General features: G+C 41.7%; 2 protein-coding genes across 3 annotated transcripts in view; one reads left to right on the top strand and one right to left on the bottom strand.

The window, feature by feature from the left end:
• Positions 1 to 1,744, bottom strand: part of pi4kab (phosphatidylinositol 4-kinase, catalytic, alpha b) — a 68,682-nt gene extending 66,938 nt beyond the window's left edge. For both annotated transcript variants that reach the window (XM_079516399.1, XM_079516398.1), the window contains exons 1-2: positions 1,532 to 1,744; positions 225 to 341 (exon numbers count right to left, since the gene is read on the bottom strand). In XM_079516399.1, the coding sequence (XP_079372525.1) occupies positions 225 to 341; positions 1,532 to 1,618 (204 nt within the window). In that variant the 5' untranslated portion in view covers positions 1,619 to 1,744. The remainder of the gene's footprint in view (positions 1 to 224; positions 342 to 1,531) is intronic.
• A 5,233-nt stretch (positions 1,745 to 6,977) lies between these two features.
• On the top strand, positions 6,978 to 14,574 carry snap29 (synaptosome associated protein 29). The gene is made up of 6 exons (XM_079516080.1): positions 6,978 to 7,115; positions 9,899 to 10,132; positions 10,856 to 11,055; positions 12,590 to 12,675; positions 12,783 to 12,893; positions 13,279 to 14,574. Exons 2-6 carry the CDS (start codon positions 9,899 to 9,901, stop codon positions 13,434 to 13,436), a joined length of 789 nt encoding a protein of 262 aa, XP_079372206.1. The 5' UTR covers positions 6,978 to 7,115; the 3' UTR covers positions 13,437 to 14,574.
• Positions 14,575 to 18,731: the final 4,157 nt, after the last annotated feature.

Below are 18,731 nucleotides of genomic sequence, written 5' to 3' on the forward strand. Positions count from 1 at the left end.
ATAGTGATGGATTTGGAAGCTTAAAAAGACCTGGATCTGACAAGATCTGGTTGTGATAGAGCACAGATAAATTAAACTATACAACACCTAAGATGTTAAATATCTAAACGCTGCATGCAGTAGATTCTGCAGTCATGGTGTATATAAGTGATTGGTTTTGGATCCAGCAGGCTAAGTGGGCCTACAAGGCTAAATTCCTCCCGCTGTTGTCAACCAGCACTCACCTGTAAGTCTGACTCCACTAGAAACACAGCAAGTGCTAGGACAGCATCTCTGCGACGTACATCCAGGGAGAACACACCCCGAACTTCTACTGGGCACATGCATTGTAGCTTTTGAACCTGAGAGAAACCCAGAAGGAAGGATGTTCAAACCCTTATTTACCAATGCACCCAGGTCCCCTTTATAAGTGACACTGTTTAGATTTATGTTGAAGGCCTCCGGGCCGAAACATCCATTCTGCTGTTGTTGCCTGCTGCCTGGGGAAACCGAATAAAAAACAAGAATCCTAAAAGGATATAACGTGAGTGCTGGTATTCATTTCTTTAGTTTAGTTGTATGTTCCAGAACCGTGCACCCGTTACACTATCACGTAGAATTACTCAACTGAGTGCTTGCTCTTCCTTTCTTCTTCAAGCACACAATATAAATATATATTTTTACAGTAACATTGATGGATGATTGATGGACTACACTGCTGAAACTCCTAGCAAAAAAAGCAGTGCCCTTGATGTAAGGCTCTGGCAAGAGTTGGAATGGAATGGCTATATTGTTTCCATATTAGAAATAAAAAGTAAATAAAAAAGTAAATAAAAAGAAAATACCAGTATGCCAAAGCTGTTTCCAAATGTACTGATCACAGCATCATCGAAATAAAACAAATGTCTACATTAGACATGAAGATCTTGCATAGCAGAATGCTTGTGTTCATTTATTTTCATTTTCAACTCTGAGAATGTACATCTGTACACTCACTCTATCCCTATAGTGCCCACTGCCCATTTGGTTTTGGTGCCCAGTTGCCCATGGTGCCCAGTTGTCTAAGAAGGTGCTCACATATCCCTAGTGCCCAGTTAGTTTTGGTGCAACACATACAGTATAGCTTTTTTTCAACACATCGGATGGAGAGGTTCCATATGGGGCTAGGATTTTTACTGTGTAGCAACAGGTTGCAAGATGCAATTGTCTCAGAGAGACTCTCTCTCACTCTCTCTCTCTCAAACCTGTTTGACCGCAGTGCTGCAGTGGTGGTTATTATGGTAAAGGCTAAAATGAAATGAACCGACCACAAAAAGAGATACTTCCTCCACGATTTTTTTTAAATAACACAAGCGGCGCATTAGTGTCACACTGCTAATGTACAACAGTCAGACACACACCTGTTAGATATGTCGCCTGGTGTCCACACAACTGTCACTAAATAATCATTCCGCCTCACTGTGCGGAAGCAAAGTAAAGACTCCCACCAACAACAACCCTGTTGCTGCACATTAATAATATCATCATAACGTGGTTCGGTTTCGTGTCTCACCTTGTCAAGCGGCGCGGGGCGGTGAGCAGCTAAAGAGCGGGCTAATGACAGAACCGTGTTGAAATAAAAGCCCCTGGGTGCAGCCATGTTTATCTGACATTAATAATGTGATATTGTGAAGGGAGGAGAGGACAGCACTCTGTTCCGCTGCCTCTGGCTGTGGGCACTGTTTTTTTTGTTGCTGATGATCCGCAGTACGGCGGCTCGGCGGGGACAAACGTCCGTATGTAACTCAGTCAGTGGTTGGTTCCCCCAGGCCAGTGGTGTAAAGTAAAGTAACTTAGTACAATTAGAGGTACGTTTACTTTACTGCAGTATTTCCACCAGTACTTGACTACTAATACAATACAATAGAATATACATTTGAAAACTTGAAACGGGACATTCTGCATAATGAGTAGTATTGAGTACTTTTACTTTTGGTACTTTAAAGTACATTTTGATGGTAATTATTTTATTTGTAAGTATTTTTTTACATTGCAGTATTGATACTTTTACTATTATTGAGTAAAACATTTGAGTACTTTTTGCACCACTGCTTCTTAGTTGGGAGGGACAATTAAGGCAAGCATCCAAGCTTCCTTGAAGGCCAGGGAAAGGTAGCTCTGGTCCATTGCTCTAATGCGTTGCATTTAATCTAAATGCAACACATTAGAGTTATGGACCAGAGCTAGGGGAAAGGGAAAACTCAAGTTACGTGGTTGTTCACTAGCCTTAAGATTTAGACTCTCATTGTAGATGTAAACTGTAGAATAAACTGCCACTACAGCTCAGACAGTCACCCTCTAGGCTATAGACATTTTTAAGACACTGCTTAAAACTCATCTCTTCACTCTTGCTTTTAGTTGAGTTTTAAATCTCTGTTCTTATTTTTGTACTGATCTGCCACTGTTTTATGCTCTTCGTCCTATTGTTTTAACTGCCTGCCTGTTTTAATATTGTTCTTGTTCTTGTTTTTATAATTTTTATTCTGCTCTGTAAAGCACTTTGGGCTGCATTTATGTATGAAAGGTTAAAGGACAACTTTAGTTTTTTTCAACCAAGGTTCATGTTTTAGGTTGTTATTGGAGAAAGTAAAAGATGAGTGTTAATTTTTCTTCATTTGCTGCTTTCTTTCGTTTTAGGGATTTTAGCAGTTTTTGACAGGGGGGCGGGGGCATTCGAGCATATGTATTTTTTTACAAAATTTTAGAGCGATTTATTTTTTTATTATTTACTATAGTCCTAATATACCCCAGGAAATTACATTTGGCCACAGAAGATCACGAGATCTACTGAATGTAGAATAAACTGCCACTACAGCTCAGACAGTCACCCTCTAGGCTATAGACATTTTTAAGACACTGCTTAAAACTCATCTCTTCACTCTTGCTTTTAGTTGAGTTTTAAATCTCTGTTCTTATTTTTGTACTGATCTGCCACAATGTGTCATAATATTTTGTAAAGAAATACATATTTAGCCCCATGCTCGAATGCCCCTGCCCCCCTGTCAAAAGCCGCTAAAACCCCTAAAACGAAAGAAAGCAGCAAATGAAGAAGAACTAGAATAAGTGCCCTTCTGGGCACAGGTCTCCACCAGGAGGATAGGAGTGTGTGTGATGTTTGGCAAAATGTTTAGGAGTGATATAAACATGTTTGTTTGTTTTTTGCAACTATTTTCTTCATTGTGTTGAGGAAATGCAGAGTCAGATCACTCATAGCATCTCTGAGGATAGAATTCTGGATGAGCAGGACATGTGCAGCATTTTGTACAACACGGGCCACTCCTGAAGACTTTGGAAGGCAATCTTAGCCAATCAGTGTAGAATCTGAGAAATCAAACAGACTCGTCTTGATCACATGACTACAGAGATCATGTATACCGATTTGCATGAGATTTGGATGAAATCTGTGCGACTAATATAAACAATGTGTTTTGCAGAAATCGGCCTCATGGTGGCGCTATAACCGGCAGATGTGGAGGGATGCAGGGAAAATGTTTTTCCATGCCTCTAGGGAGTGTGCATACAAAGTTGTACACAGAACGATGCAGTTATAGGTAAAACAGGAATTGCCCTGTTATATAGCGCCACCATGAGGCTGGTTTGGAAAATAAATTGTGTCATGTCGTCCTCAGCCTAGTGGAAATGTGCGTGTATAATTTCACGGAAATTGCACACTGTGTTTGTGATTTGTGGCATTTTGTTCGAAACGGACCAATCATGTGAGCTTTGGAAGAGAATCTTAGCCAATCAGGAAGGAAGATGGGAAATGGTGCAGATCCGTGTTGATCACATGACTATGGAGATAGTGTATACCGAATTGTGTGATGTATGGATAAAATGTGTACGAGTAATCTACAGAAATGTGTTTTGCCTAAATCGGCCTCATGGTGGCGCTATAACAGGCCGTTGAGGAATATTTGGGGCAGAGGTTCGTCGTTGGCATCCAGGGAGTGTGTGTGCAAAGTTTGGCATGGATCGGGCCAACGGTGCCGGAGATTAGCTGGTAACAGACGGACGGAAGGAAGGAAGGACGGACGCACGCACGCACGCACACACACACACACGGACGGAGTGCAAAACATACTCTCTCCCCATGCCTTCGGCCTGGTGGAGACAATTAACACTCATCTTATACTTTCTCTAATAACAACCTGAAACATGAACCTTGTTTGAAAAAAACTAAAGTTGTCCTTTAAGCTCCATCTCGAAAGTGATGGAAAAAATAGTCTATGAACAGGTTGAAAAGTATCTTGCCACAAATAAATTAATGTACGAGTTCCAATCTGGCTTCAGAACATCCCACTCCACTGACACATGCCTTCTCTATTTGAGCGACCACATCAAACATGAGGTGGATGCTGGCAAATACTGCGGCATGGTCAAGCTGGACCTCCAAAAGGCTTTTGACACCGTGAACCACTCCATACTGGTTATTGGTTAACAAGCTAAAAGCAATTGGTTTCGATAGCACATCAGTGAGCTGGATGCAATCCTACCTGGAGGGGAGAGAACAGATGGTGGAGGTGAATGGAACACTGTCCCCCCCTCCCAGTGAGCTGTGGTGTTCCACAAGGAAGCATACTAGGGCCTTTACTGTTCCTAATATATGTAAACGACATGACATCAGCTTGTGACTGCAACTTGTTCCTGTTCGCAGATGACTCGGCACTGCTAGTCTCGGACAGGAACAAACTGCAGGTTGAAAAGGCCCTCAGCTCTGAACTCGGTAGAATCTGCACCTGGCTCGCTGATAACAAACTATCTTTACACCTGGGAAAAACTGAATCCATTCTCTTCGGATCTAATAGTAATCTCAGCAAGGCAAATGGCTTCTTGGTTAGAGTGGGTGACAATGTTATCACACGTAAAGATGAAATTACCTACCTAGGTTCCATCCTGGAGGCTAATCTTTCCGGTGATAAAATGGCCACCAACGTAATCAAAAAAGTCAACCAAAGAACAAGATTCCTTTACAGGATCTCCTCACTGGTCAACAAAAACACCTTGAAGACCTTAACAGGAGCCCTCGTACAAGGTTTCTTTGACTATGGCACCTCCTGGTACCACAGCACCTCAAAGGCCCTTAAAACTAGGCTCCAGACTTCCCAAAACAAACTGGTCAGGCTCCTACTTGGCCTCACCCCCCGAACCCACCTCACCCCTGCCCACTTTGACAGGCTGGAATGGCTTAGGGTCGATGACAGAGTACAGCATCTTGCAATGGGTCTGGTCCACAAGATTTGATACACCACCAAGATACCCTGCATGTACCTGTCTGTCTAGATACTTCCTTAATGTTAACGAAGTCCACACCCATAACACCAGAGGAAGTGCAACGAACCATGTACAACCCAGATTCGGCACAAACAAGGGACTAAATTATTTTCGCTCCTATGCCACCAAAATGTGGAACGCCCTACCAACAGTCATTAAGACATGCGAATCCCTTGACTCCTTCAAAACCGCTCTCAAAGGGCACCTACGGACGGCTGCAATTCGAAACTGGCCTCCGTAAAATCTGAATCCCCCCCACCGCCCACCCCTTTTTCCCCTCACTGTTTCTTTTCCCTTTTTACCTCCCTTATGATGAATTCCTGTTCTGTTCTTTGACTATATATAGAAGTGTCTATTTGTATGTCTCTAAATGTTTTGATGAATTGAACAAGGTGGACCCTCTTGTAAACAAGTGTAATGCTTAATTGGGTTGTCCACTCACAGTTAACAGTCTTTGTATTGAGTTTGTGCTTGAAATGTAATGTAATTCTGCAAACTGTTAATAAATATTTAAATCAATCAAATCAATCTATATAAATAAAGTGTATTATTATTATGTATTTATCGATTCTGACGAGTGATGACGTCAGAATCGATAAATACACGAGCGTCTAAAAAATCTTAGGCTAGTTGTTCACCATTCACAAGCCGCTGCCACACCATCAAAAGAGCTGCGCACGTTCTCGGCTGCGCGTAGCTTAAAGCTTGAGTTTTTAGACAGCTGGTGGATGGAAATTAAGCTCCACCTCCGCTGAATTCTTGCGCGACGGCCAGATTCCCGGAAACGCTCTCCTCCGCTCAAGTCTTCGGCGGAGGTGGAGCTTCTTTTCCATCCACCAGCTGTCTAAAAACTCAAGCTTTAAGCTGCGCGCAGCTTAAGAAGTGCGCAGCTTAAGAAAGTTTTGCGCTCAGGTGTGGAGACGGTGACTAGCCGCTGCCACACCATCAAAAGAGCTGCGCGCGTTCTCGGCTGCGCGTAGCTTAAAGCTTGAGTTTTTAGACAGCTGGTGGATGGAAATTAAGCTCCACCTCCGCTGAATTCTTGCGCGACGGCCAGATTCCCGGAAACGCTCTCCTCCGCTCAAGTCTTCGGCGGAGGTGGAGCTTCTTTTCCATCCACCAGCTGTCTAAAAACTCAAGCTTTAAGCTGCGCGCAGCTTAAGAAGTGCGCAGCTTAAGAAAGTTTTGCGCTCAGGTGTGGAGACGGTGACTCACCGTCTCCACACCTGAGCGCAAAAAGGTTTTAAGCTGCGCACTTCTTAAGCTGCGCGCAGCTTAAAGCTTGAGTTTTTAGACAGCTGGTGGATGGAAAAGAAGCTCCACCTCCGCTGAAGACTTGAGCGGAGGAGAGCGTTTCCGGGAATCTGGCCGTCGCGCAAGAATTCAGCGGAGGTGGAGCTTAATTTCCATCCACCAGCTGTCTAAAAACTCAAGCTTTAAGCTGCGCGCAGCTTAAGAAGTGCGCAGCTTAAGAATGTTTTGCGCTATGGTGTGGAGACGGTGTGGCAGCACCTCCACTGAGGGCTGATTTTACGCTCCTGCCGCTGCGGCATGGCTTGGCACTTTGGCAGGTCTGAAGAATCTGAACCCTGATCTGACGCATCTGAACACGCAAAGACCCACCCCGCCTGCCTCTGATTGGACCCCACCACGTTGCGTCGCCAAAACGTTGGCAGGAAGGAAGTATATCCGTTCACGGGAAATTGGCGCCGCCTTTTCCTGTCAGTGGAACAGAACAGAACATATAACAGAAAAGAACAAGTCTGAGTCAGCTGACAGAACAACAACATCAGATCTCTCTCTCCTCTCCTCTCTCTGGGTCAAAGGTTTGTGTTATGTAGTAGTATTCGTACTTCGTTACGTTAGTATTAATGTATTCACAAAATACGAATTAGATTTGAAGAACACTGTTTATATGTTGTTGATGTTGTATATGTGTCACAACATATTCAGCCACATTAGCTTTACGTGGCCAGCAACCGCTGCCTTGAGCATGTTGTCATGAATCGTATTTAATTACTAAATCGTCAGTTGTTTTCAGTGTGTGTAAGATTATTACTGTCATATAATAATAACTTTTACCTTTGTATAGGTTCCCCATATTGCCTATGGATTGAACACCCTGCCCTAGTAAACCTAGCTGACGTTAACCAACCTTGCATGAAATCGTTATTAGTTTTATTACATTATAACATCTAATATGTCTAATGGAATCAATGTGTTTAATAATAATTTGTGATGGCAGCCTGTTGAAATGTGAAACACTGCGATTTAAAATTTTGAATTTAAATTTGAAAATGGCAGATGTTCAGCTATATTCACTATATTTAAATTAACGATTATCGATTACGATTATTTATAATTAATTCCTAAGACTTCTTAGAGTCAGATATTGTCCTCTAGTTTCACACGAGACGTAGCTGGGTCTGAATTCGTCCAAAATCAACAAGATCGTGCACTTGGTGACAAGTTTTTGATTTTTGGTATGGTATGGTTGATATGGTTATAAGGTTTTCAAAAACCATCGCAAACGAGTTGGGAGCGCCCCCTAGTGGCCTGTTTGCAATGAATCTAATATTAAATGGGTCAGTATATGGCTAAAAATCAAAATAATTGATAAAATATATTTTCCAATGGATTCTATTAGTATTGGGTATGCTAAATAACATATTACATTTTTGGCTGAAAATAACTTCTGGAAAGGCATCATTTTCAAGATGGCGTCCACGGTGGCCTCAGTAAGCTTAAAATGCCTATAAACTGGGATTTAATACATAAAAAATCATAACAATTATGCACTTGGCAAACAAGTTGGGCTCGCCCCCTAGTGGTCTGTTTGCAATGAATCCAATGCTGGCCTATTTAACATTGGATTCATTGCAAACAGACCACTAGGGGGCGAGCCCAACTCGTTTGCGATGGTTTTTGAAAACCTCATGCCCATACCTAACACCATGCCAAAAATCTAAAACTTGTCACCAAGTGCATAATTGTTATGATTTTGTATGTATTAAATCCCAGTTTATAGGCATTTTAAGCTTACTGAGGCCACCGTGGACGCCATCTTGAAAATGATGCCTTTCCAGAAGTTATTTTCACCCAAAAGGTTTATATGTTATTTAGCATACCCGCTACTAATAGAATCCATTGGAAAATCTATTTTATCAATTATTATTATTATTTTTTTCATATTAAATCCAAGCTTTATAGGCATTTTGCAGCTATTGTGGACGCAATCTTGAAAATGATGCCTTTCCAGAAGTTATTTTTTCCTACATTTTTAGTATGTTATTTAGCACACCCAATACTAATAGAATCCATTGAACTTTTTATTTTATCCATTATTATGGTTTTTAACTATATACTGGCCCATTTAATATTAGATTCATTGCAAACGGACCACTAGGGGGCGAGCCCAACTCGTTTGCGATGTTTTTTGAAAACCTTATGCCCATCCCTAACACCATACCAAAAATCAAGAACTTGTCACCAAGTGCATAATTGTTATGATTTTGTATGTATTAAATCCCAGTTTATAGGCATTTTAAGCTCCCGGCAGCCATCGTGGACGCCATCTTGAAAATGATGCCTTTCCAGAAGTTATTTTTTCCTAATTTTTTAGTATGTCATTTAGCACACCCAATACTAATAGAATCCATTGGAAAATCTCTTTTATCAATTATTTTGATTTATAACCATATACTGACCCGTTTAATATTAGATTCATTGCAAACGGACCACTAGGGGGCGCTCCCAACTCGTTTGCGATGGTTTTTGAAAACCTTATAACCATACCTACCACCATACCAAAAATCAAAAACTTGTCACCAAGTGCACGATTTTAACGAATTCAGACCCAGCTAACGAGAAGATTCACACGAACAATATTCTCTGTCAGCGATGAGGCCGGACCTGAAATGGGTGCTGAACTGAACATATGAAAACTTCCTTTGAGAACAGTCTATGTTTGGGAAGCACAAACGTTATATATAGGTCACACAATTGACAGGTGTGTTGCGATTGGTGTGGGGTAATTAGTCACACCACCTTCCAATTGTGTGCCCCATACATTTGTGCTTCCCAAAGGAAGTTTTGATATGTTCAGTCCTGCGCTCATTCAGGGCCCCTCGCCCTGAGAGAATGTGCAGCTCTTGGAAAAGTGGAGATATTTTACTAAACGCACGTTTTCTGCCAGAACTTTCAAATGGATATGAAACTAGAGCACAATATCTGACTCCATTTCTTAGGAATTCATTATTGGGTGAGTACACGTGCCAAGCGGGGCAGAATTATGCCGTGCAGGTTAGTCAGCTAACCGCACATGGATGGGACCCTGCTATGGCTGTGTATTTGGAATACATGGAATGTATGTAAGATCACAGACATTCTAGGGCTACACCCCTAGCTGTGTAGGGGTGATCAGAATATAGCTTGAGGAACCGAATATAACGGGCGCCACTTTTCCATTGAACTCATATGGATGGCCGCCATGTTCTTCGGCCGCTGGCCGCCATGTTCTTTTCTGTGCCATGTTCTTTTCTGTGAATGGTGTGCAGGGTGCACCTTCTTGATTGTAATAAAGGATACATAATTGTATTCTTTGTTTTAGATGGCCTACCCCAAATCCCACAACCCGTTTGCAGATGACGATGAGGAGGAAGTGTGTGGGTCTAGTGGAAGGGACTTCAATGAGGACCCTGATAGCGGCATGAGTGATGCTGAGAGAAAGCAGAAGTACCTCCAGCAGGAAGTGATGCGTACAGCCAAGTCTGCTGTCGACAGCAGCTACCGTTCCCTTGGAATGATCTATGAATCTGAGAAGATGGGTGTGGATACTGCAGAGGTAAGCAATGTCAAAGAATACCAGAACAGTCGCCTCGGGGGTTAATCCGGCGGAACGGTACCGCGATCTCTACCTGGTATTCCTAAACCTAACCTCAGTAAAACTATGCCTAACCCTAAACAGAAAAAAATCGGTTACCTTGTCAAATTGTCCACTTCATAACTGAATCAAGACATGTTTATTTGTATATCCCTTAAAGGTACATTCAGTGATTTCACTTAATTCAACTATCACTTATTTTTTCTTATTTTTTGGATAATCCTCCCTACTATAAAGTGTGCTGACCATATACTTTCGGTTTGGGCTTTGGGTGGCAAAGCTTTCATCCAATCAGGATGAGAGGTGCCTTCCTCCAATCATGATCGAGTGTGGCTGGCATTGGTGCGCGTGCTGTTGGTCTGTTGTACTTCCCCCACTGTAGAGCGTGTGCATGTGCACATCTTGTTACCGGGTGGACCGGGTTTTTTTCCAAATCACCCAAATCACTGAATGCTCTCCCAAATGAATACTCCCAAATGAATACTCTCCCAAATGTTTTAACCTGCACACACACTAAACTAAAGCATCACTTCAAGTTATTTTAGGCTCTTGTCACTTTTTACTTTATGTGAGGGGGAAGGACATACAACTCATTTCTCCATCTGGAATTGAACTGGAGTTTGTGCAATCATATTGTCAACACACTATCCGATCATCTCCCTCCCTCTCTGCCTGTGTGTGTAGGAGTTGATGCGTCAGGGGGAGGTTCTGAAGAGGACGGATAAGATGGTCGACAACATGGAACAGGACCTGAAGACCAGCCAGAAGCACATCAATGGTATCAAGAGTGTGTGGGGAGGCCTTGTCAACTACTTCAAGGGCAAGCCAGAGACCACCAAGCCCGAACCTGAGCAGCCAACCAACACCTACCAGGCCAGCGACAAGTAATAAGACTTTACTTTCCTCTCGCATCCTTTTTTTATTTTTAAATTAGTATTTAATTTATGCTCACTTCTGGAATATTTTGTGTTCCATGGAAAGAAGAAAGGGGGGAAAGAGATCAATCAAAGAAAACTCCCCTCAATAGTAGTCATGGCATCATCCTCCACTCCAAGCTGTTATCTGACAGGCGCATACTGTAGGATTACTAGTGCAGATGATGCAAACGCCATGTTGAAGGCTGTTCTTGTGTGACCTTGTTAAAAGTATTATTAAAATTTAAGTTAGAGTCTAAGATCACACCCAGGTCTGTGACCTCTGCTCTGACCTATCTAGCCAGAGATCCAAGCACTGAGTATAATTTTTCTGTCAGATTTGGGGCCAGTAAGGAGAATCTCAGCTTTTCTTTCATTGAGCTAGGTGTTATGCGTATCCACCCATGACCCCAGTCTTCATGAGCTAGCTGGTATTCGTTGTTGAATCATTTATGTTTCTGGGCACTTTTCATCTCCTGTGAACTCTAGGGGGATAAATATATCACTTTCATCATCAAAGGCTCTAAAGGTGGATAGCAGCCAGCACCACTAGGTCATCGGCCCCTCATCTGTAGCAGTTATATTCCAGTGCTATGTAGGGATGGAGCTCGTTAATTATTGATAACGAGCACCTTATCGATCAGGCTTATCGAGCCGGGTTCTTATCGAGCCCACTATCGGGCATTTTCTATTATTTTGTGGAAAGATGGGAAACAACAAATTCTGAACAGAGCCAGTATCTTTTACTAGGGCCTTCAAATACAGTACTTTTCTAACAGACGGAAGGCAATTGACCTTTTTACTTTTGGAAAATAAATTAACATTTAAGAAACTGTTAACTTGTTAATGTGTGTACCGCGTAATTTTGTTTACTCAGGCAGGGCTGGTTGGCGGGTATCAATACACTTATAGACCAACGTGTTTGTGCCAGCATGCATGGGTGATTAGATTTATTTCTTGATCGCCTCTTGTCTTGATTGTTTAAACATGACGTCATGGGCCACTATGCTCGATAACAGGCTTGATAAGCCCAAAGCGTATTGATACCGGGTACACATTCAATAAGCTTGTTATCTTTTTTTCGGGTATCTGGTTTCGAGCTCCATCCCTAGTGCTATGTCCCCTTGGGCTAAGGGTTAGTAGCTTGATTGGGAAGCTTTGAATTTTATGTTTTCATCTTTGTGATTTACTCCTTTCAATAGTGTCTGTCAGTCTCTCACAGAATTACTTAATGGTAATGAGATACTGGTATTCCATTGTAATGTTTCTGAAACAAAGTCTAAGTTTTTTCAATATTAGCCACTAGCATTAGATGCATAGATAAATTTGTGTCCAAAAATGTAGATCTCCTATAGTGCAAGGAACCATACCATTACGTACTGACTACAGCTGCTACAATTTTCTTCTCTAAAACATTTACTTTTTCCTCTGAAGGTCTTGTCATTGACTGGTTTGCATTATTTAAATAAACAATGCTTATCTGACGGCATCACGTTTCTTTCAGATTACAGAATGCCTTGTCCAACAGTAAAGGACATGAAGATAAGTACCAAGCCAGCCATCCCAACCTGAGGAAGTTAGATACAGGAGGTAAGGGTTTGCACCAGACTTACACAATAACTACCGGTATATGAATGTGATTGGACAGGGCACATGCCATGGTATACGAGCACTTTGTTCTGTTTTGTGTGTTTTAGGATTTGGGGCTGCTGCCGGTATAGATGACACTGACAGCTTATCCAGAAAGAATGGCTACCCTCAGAATTCATATCTTAAGACTGCTCACCAAACGCTGGACAACAACCTAGGTAAGAATACCTGTCCTATTTTTTTCTTTCTTTTTTTTAATCCTTATCACATGTATGACTTAATCTAACCTATACTGTGTACTAACAAAGGGTACAGTTCATATGACAGAAGTTGTATGCTAGATTTGAACTAATTATGTTGGAATCAACACACAAGAACCCATACAGTGATCAGATATGCTGATCTGGTTAGACAGGATTCTGTACGTGTGTAGTACAAAATGTGACTGTGTGTGGAGAATCTCAACAGACCCTTTTAGCTGTACACAATAAAATCCTCAGTGTACATGTATCCCCCCTCAAAAGTTAACAATGAACAGCCAATGATAACAAGCCAATTACCTGTTGAAGTGAATTCAAACATTGTTTATGTGTGGTCATCTAGATGATATGTCCCTGGGCCTGAGCAGACTAAAGGGCCTGGGCCTGGGCCTCCAGACTGAGATAGAAAGCCAGGATGACGATCTAGATTCTCTGATGAACAAAGTGGACAAGATGGATCTCAAGATCCACAACACCAACCAACAGATCAAAAAACTCTAAAGTAAAAACAAAGCAATGACTTGGCATACAAAACATGTAGACTCACTCAACAGAGACAAAGACATGAGAACAGTTCAACCTCCTTTCGTCCGGGTTTCCAAGCTCTTCTCTGTGAAATCAACTTTTCTATTTCGTATTAAAACATGTAATTCTGAGTTGCTGACAGATAAACAGGTAAACACACATTTATATTTATTTTTTATTTACTGTCTAGTTATTTTCTTCAACAACAACAAACCTGTGAACTTTTCCCCTGGTTTTATGAATGTTCATGTTTGTCCATAACACAACATAATAGCGCCTGTAAAAACGCCTCCTGTTAAAGAAATTTGAATGAATAATGTATTGAACTATGCTACACAGAATACGCACTCAGCGTGGATATGCGCACATCCAACCTTTTATTATGATTGTCATTTGTCTGCTGGGAAGGGAAGGATCTATTCTGTACTCTACAAGAGGGTTACATTTACCATTACATCCACAATTTGTGTGGATGAGAATATTGACTTGATAACCAAATTGGACCAAACACAGATTCACACAGACTTTCCCTTAATTGCTTGCTCGTGTTTCAAACATGAAAAGGATGGAAAATGAGAATATGCTGAATGAATGGTTATAGAAGATGATCTGCTTTAAACTAGAATGTTGTAACGTTTGTACATGTCACCACCTCAACACGTGTACAAAACAGACACTCTTCATTTGAGCTCTTAAACATGAGAAACATGCACACTAGCCTTTGGGAATCAAATCTATTGTCCCTGTTGCCTTACTTACCTGTACAGTATAATATGGACTCTGGTTTGATTCTGTGCCATAACTGCTATACCAGTGTCTCTGCACACTGAGATTCTTTCAAGCCTGCTTTTTGTGTAAGAAGTATCCATTTTCCTGTACTCTTTCATTGCTTATTGTCTGTACTGATTGATTAGCTTTCATTGCAGTGCAGCTTGTGTGAGGAGTTGTGTATGCATCTTTATCATGTGAATATAACAAGCTCCAAAAAGGCAGGAATGTTGGCTAAGTCATACTTGATCACATATACTTTAAATTGTAAGATTACATTCATGAAGCACATGACATTTCAAATCAAATTTAAAATGGGAAATAAATGAAAAACATGATTTTAGTACTTTTCTTCTGTCTTTGCATTCATTTGACACCTGATCATAGCCAGCCAAAAACAGTGTTGACGCCTGATCATAGCCAGCCCATAACGGTGAACAAGCATTACAGTGAATGTACCACCAGGTGGAGCCACAGTTCCAGTAGACCAGGGTAATCATAGTCAAATGTGTGTAGTGTTTCTACTGTATGTGACCTTTGAGTGGTGCAACCACTCCAAGGAACAGCAATGTCCGTGTTAATCTATGTGACTATGAGTAGCAGTAGGGGCAAAAGTGGTGCTGTTGTGCCAGAAACAGAGCGAGAGAGATAGTGCTGCACTGTTGCCTGCTAATGAGAGAGAGAGAGAGAGAGAGAGAGAGGGAGGGGAGAGGGGAGGTGCACCACTCAGTTCACACGGGTGTCGTGATTCTTTTTTGGCTTTTACACACACCAATGTGTATTCTGTTCAAACGTTATATAATTGCTATAAATATTGGGAATAAGCAAAGTTATCACACCACTTGCCTCAGCTGTATTTTCTCAAATTGTCTTTGGATATATGACAACTAACTATGTATCTTTCCTTGTATTAAAATACTTGGTGGGTGGTGACCAAAGCAGACCAGCCTGAGACCCCATTTACACAGAGACGTTTCAAAAGATATCACGGAGTCGGTGTCAAAAAGTTGACCGTATACACTTCATCGAATCAATTAACCTATCTGTCTACACTACAACAACCAAAACTGCACACGGCCCTGAATGCGCCTGTAGTATATATGGCCAGAGTGTAGGTGGTGCTGTAGCACTAGCTGGCACAAAGCCCCCAAAAGAGAGAAGTAGACATGATGCCAGTGTTGCCATGTCTGTTTATTATAAGCATCTTTGGGCTTCTTTTTTGGCTTGTTAAGTGTATAGTTGATAATTTGGTCTTGTTTCCTATGATTTTATTTTATTTCATTTAGCACATTATAAAAACGAAATAACGAAAAAATTCAGAAAAGGGAAAGTGCCTGGATGAGGCAAGTAGCCCAATGGGCTACCTATAGAGGCTACAAGATAGACTACAATAAAACATTTAGGACATGATTGTATAGATTTTCCTAAATAGGCTACATGATTGGACTATATAAAAATACAACAAAAGTATTCTAATTAAAAAATAGAACACTTTGTTATCTACAGTAAGAGAAAAGAGAAAAAATATATTTATTGTCATCTGGTCAATCAGAAGTTCGTTTTTTGTTCTGTTTAAAAAATATTCCACATTTGTCACTTTGTTTTCCATGATATATATTTTTAACGCAAACTTGTAGAACTGCTATTCTCAAATAAGCTGGTTGCTTTTGGGGTTGTTTTCATAGACTTGGTTGCTTATTTCTCTCACACAGTCTGGCAACACTGCAACCGCTCCGATGTAAACAAAAACAGACAGGAGAATGCTATTCCCATGTCCACTTGTTGCCAACGGTGGTGGTGTGTAGGAGCAGTACATTTTGCTGTAAAAGCCCTAACTATTAACTATTTTCTGCAGGACAAATGCAACGCTGGGTGCTGCCATCTTTGTTTATTATTGTTCGGGGGTGGCGCATGCGTCTTAAAACACATGTGGGCTCTTGCGTCATCGGTTCAGGAAATATGCGGATTCGGACGTCCACACAGTGGCGCAAAAGTTGCGGTTTCATATTTACCCACTCTGGGACCCGGTTTCAAAAATGAACGGATTCATTCAACGTTTTGGTCGGCAGTGTGTAGATGAAAGGGCAAAACGTTAAAAAAGTTATGCTGTTTGACTGCGGATCGTCTCTGTGTAAACACCCTCTGATTCTCAGCCCAGAATATTTTAATATTGATGATTTAGGGGTTGGAGCTATGCAAAAATAACACCAAATTGTTGATTAGGAGAAAGCAGTCAATCCAGATGACAGTGAGATTTTGAGTGTTTCACAAATGTTTCTGTTCAAATAATGATAACCCCACAGCGTGAAGTCTGCAGTAACACAGGCAGCAGGCCTGTGTTACTGCTGCCTCTGTTGTGTTCCAGCTGCGTTGCTGTCTATTCATTATCATTCCTCTGCGTTAGGACAGCTGCTGCTGCACACGCAACAAGCACTAATTAGGATGACCTGCTAATTACAGTACACATACACACCTTCCACACACACTTGCGCACGGCATAACATACATACTGTATATTGTACATGTCCTCGCATGAACACATGCATATACTGTAGTGTAGATGTAATCGCTCACACCCACCCACATGTGTATCACACACACTCAACTAGAAAAAGTGCTTCTCGGAGCACAGGTCTCCGCCAGGTCAGGTTATTGTGGCCTCCTGGTGGCACTATAATAGGCCAATGTGAAATGGGTGGCATTTCTTCTTATGCCTTTGATGGACGTTCAAATTCATGATTTGAGGCATTTTGTTCCAAAAATGTGTTTTGCAAAAAAAAGCTATAACGGGCCAATGTGAAAAGGGTGGGATTTATTCCTCAGCCTAGTAGGGAAGTGTGTGAAAAATGTCACGTAAATTGCACGCTGTGTTCATGATTTGAGGCTTTTCGTTCAAAACGGGCCAATCCTGCAAACTTTGGAAGCCAATGTTAGCCAATTAGGATGGAATAGGAAATATCAGACGGATCCGTCTTGATCACATGACTATAGAGATACTGTGTACCGATTTGCGGGATGTTTGGACAGTTCAAAGGTTTTTCCTTGGCCTCTAGGGAGTGTGCATGCAAAGTTTCACGTGGATAAGTGCAGTTGTAAAAATTTGAAAATCTGTACACAGATGGACAAAACATACTCTCCCCCATGCCTTCGGCCTGGTAGAGACAATGAAAAATATACCATATTTGAGTGACATAAGAAACTCAACATAAGAAAATATATTGATATTGTCATGAGTGTTGTCTTTTCCTGTAAGGTTGCATTACTGTAAAGTGATGTAATTGCCTGAACTTACCTGACTGTTCTAACTGTTCTATTATTTGCCTTTACCCATTTCATTAGGCTATTACATAGGAATTACACATTTCTAGGGATGTCCCGATCACGTTTTTTGCTCCCGATCCGATTCCGATCATTTAATTTTGAGCATCTGTCGATACTGATTTTTCCCGATCCGATATTTAATTTTTAGTACACGTTTATGCCATTTCACAATAGTACAATATCCCATATCCAGTCTAATATCATGATATGGATATAATATTGATAATAGGGATGTCCCGATCACGTTTTTTGGCTCCCGATCAGATTCCGATCATTTGAAAATGACGTGATCGGCCCCAATTTCCGATCATCCGATCCGATCGGGACAACCCTACGCATTACTGATTCTAAAGCACCAATAGTCATCCCCACAATATCGTCACAATATTGATACCAAGGTATTTGGTCAAAAATATTGTGAGTTTGTCCATATCCTGATTCTCCTAGACCTATCAGCAGCATTTGACACAGTGAACCACCAGCTGCTCCTAGACACCCTAGCGGATCTAGGCATCGGCGGGACGGCACTAAAGTGGTTCTCCTCTTACCTCACCGACCGGACCTACCAGGTCTCCTGGAAAGGTCTGTTATCATCCCCCCGAACCCTCCAAACTGGGGTCCCACAGGGATCTGTACTTGGTCCCCTCCTTTTCTCACTGTACACTAAATCCCTTGGCACTATCATCTCTGCCCACAATATATCCTATCACTGTTATGCCGATGACACACAACTGTTTCTATCCTTCCCCCCCTCTGCCACCCAGGTGGAAGAGCGCATCACTGCTTGCCTGGCTGACATCTCACAGTGGATGTCCTCCAACCACCTCAAGCTGAACCCAGACAAGACTGAGCTTCTCTTCTTCCCAGCTAAGTCCTGCCCGATGCGGGAGCTAACTATTTCCGTAGACAACGCCCTGGTAACGTCTGTCCCAACAGCCAGGAACCTTGGTGTTGTCCTGGACAGTCAGCTCTCGTTCAAAACTCACATCACAGCTGTCACTCGATCCTGTAGGTTCACACTCTATAACATACGACGAATTAGACCGTTCCTCACCCAGGAATCATCCCAGCTCCTAATCCAGACAACAGTCCTGTCAAAACTTGACTATTGTAACTCTCTCCTTACTGGCCTACCGGCATGTGCACTGAAGCCTCTCCAACTGATCCAAAATGCCGCAGCTC

Source organism: Electrona antarctica (genome assembly GCF_951216825.1).
Source record: "Electrona antarctica genome assembly, chromosome: 12".
Taxonomy (NCBI): Eukaryota; Metazoa; Chordata; class Actinopteri; order Myctophiformes; family Myctophidae; genus Electrona; species Electrona antarctica.